General features: G+C 38.1%; 1 protein-coding gene across 2 annotated transcripts in view; it reads left to right on the top strand.

The window, feature by feature from the left end:
• The first annotated feature begins 295 nt into the window (after positions 1-295).
• Positions 296-2,530, top strand: part of bmal2 (basic helix-loop-helix ARNT like 2) — a 17,582-nt gene continuing 15,347 nt past the window's right edge. For both annotated transcript variants that reach the window (XM_005737606.1, XM_005737605.1), the window contains exon 1: positions 296-584. In XM_005737606.1, the coding sequence (XP_005737663.1) occupies positions 527-584 (58 nt within the window). In that variant the 5' untranslated portion in view covers positions 296-526. The remainder of the gene's footprint in view (positions 585-2,530) is intronic.

Raw genomic sequence — 2,530 nt, 5'->3', positions numbered from 1 at the left:
ATCTCTTTTGGGGGCTCTATCAGACACTTTATTAATAAGCTTTTCTTTATGCTCATTTGCTATTAAGATTTCTTTTCCGAACCCCCTCCCTTAAACTTGGAATTTTAACTAATTAACTGTCCCGGGATTTGTCAGGATAAATAAGTGCTTTTAATTATTATTTTTATTATTCTTTTATTATTATATGGTTATTGGGATAACCAATCAGCCATTTTGACGGGAGGTCGGTGAAGCTACAGCGGTGATTCTGGTTGTGAACCGGTAGGAGGAGACTGTGCTCTGTCTTCCGTGTTTCCCTACTATGTCCTAATTGCACTTCGCTCTAGTACCTTTGTGCACGTTTCGATGCCCTCCCTCTGCTTTTAAATCTTCATTAGCGATAAACAAGCGGGTTTTAGAATATTTTTGCTCGTTTTGTGCCCCCCTCTCGCAGCGTCTTCACTAACAAACACTATCTGGTAGGAGTCGACTGCTTCATCCATGCATTGGAGTCCCGGGCCCCAGCGTACCGGCTCCGGCTCCAGCCATGTCGGCCAGGAATGCAACGGCTACCGGCGGTGACAGAGCGGTAGGCGAACCGGCAGGTAATTCAAACATGTTAAAGCTATTATCACTTTGAATAATAGGGGTGAAATTCAAATGTCTTCGCGGCACTGGCATTTAGGACAAATAGAAAAGAGAAGCGATGTTTTTCCGGCAGTTCTTTTGTTGCTCGTTGACTGTAACTTTGCGCTATTCCAAAAACTAGGTCAGTAGATCAGTAGACCAAGCTCGCCCTCTAACGCTATGCCATTTATGTAAGACAACACGACGCTGTTAAGCGATACCACTCTGCGAATTGCGCTAAATATCCGCCTTGCGTGTTTATCAGTTAAGGATAAGGGTTTTTATATGTAAATTGTGTGTTTTAATGCCTGTTAATGCTAACTCGAAAGATTAAACCACGTAAATGTTAGCTTAGCAGCGGCACCGAGGCGAGGCCGGGGCTACACACTCGGCTAAGATGAGTCTGTTAGAGGAGGTGCTGTCATAGCCAAGGACAGATCGTTCTTGCCGATATTTCTGACGCTTATGTTCTGTTTTCTGATGAAAGTGGTGTTTAATCAGCGTCAGTGCTTGCTGCTATTTTGGCCCAACTAAGGTCGGTGCCTCTATCCGTTGACTCAGCTCGGCCATTTGTCTTACATTAGCTTGGATGAAGCAGACATTTCTGTAAGTTCATTTTAAAGCTCCGCGGTCTCTTTACACAGTGTAAAATATACTCGGAACCCTTTAGTTAGTTGATTTTAGTACAAACTAAAGACCAGTGCCAATAAAAATAAACATAACTGTATATAGTGTAATTTGGTGAGTCAAAGCCAACATTTGTAAAGAATATCATTCGTAAATGGTAGTTTATAAATTCCGATAATAAGAACTGAAGTCATGTATGTATGTACATGTATATATGTACATACATGTATATATGTACATACATGTATATATATATATATATACTTACATACATACGTGTATATATATGTATGTATGTAAGTACATACATGTGTGTATATATGTATGTACATACATACATACATACATACATACATGTGTGTATATATGTAAGTACATACATACATGTGTGTATAAATATGTATGTACATACATACATGTGTGTATAAATATGTATGTACATACATACATGTGTGTATATATATGTATGTACATACATACATGTGTGTATATATATGTACGTACATACATACATGTGTGTATATATGTATGTGCAACATGTCATGTGAGCGTAATCTAGGTCAAATAGCATGATCACCTTCAGCTATTGCTTATTGTTATATTCCCTCAAATATGCTTCATTGGGATAAAAATCTTGCATTAAAGAATACACTTAAACACACAATCTTTAATGTTATGGTAAAGTAAGGAATAGTATATAGGAAATGAGTCGTTAGTAAAGCAGCTGGAACCATAAAAGAAAAGGTTGCTCGAGATGATTTAAGAATTGGACACCTTTTTACTATAAACAACACTCTTTCAAATTCATTTTCCATTAAGTGAGGGTCTCATATTCAAAGATTCATACTCTGAAACTAAAGCTATTGATTATATAGTGGTAGAAAGTGTGTGTGTGTAATAAAAGAGATAATAGCCTCCTCTGCTCTGCTGTATTGAAAGCTCCCAGTAACGGAGTACTGCTTGCCACATAACTACTGCCATTTTGAATCCATGACATGCGTAAGCGCAATATAAACAGTTAACTGTCCAGTAAAGGCATAATATCAAATTGAAAACTGCCCATGGGGCCCTTATCCAGCAAGAGTGAGTGAGCTCAAACTGAACTTGTTGCTACTGGCCTAGGTTAAATTTTTGTTCACACTGCTCAATTTGCAATTTGAGACAACTTTTAGGATGTAAACTGTACTGGTGTTCAGGTTGTAGTAATAATAATGGATTGGATTTATATAGCGCTTTTCAAGGCACCCAAAGCGCTTTACAATACCACTATTCATTCACTCTCACATTCATACACTGG

This window comes from Pundamilia nyererei, unplaced genomic scaffold (genome assembly GCF_000239375.1).
Source record: "Pundamilia nyererei isolate P.nyererei 1_Seehausen unplaced genomic scaffold, PunNye1.0 scaffold00078, whole genome shotgun sequence".
Classification (NCBI taxonomy): Eukaryota; Metazoa; Chordata; class Actinopteri; order Cichliformes; family Cichlidae; genus Pundamilia; species Pundamilia nyererei.
This window is presented reverse-complemented; position numbering and strand designations above follow the sequence as displayed.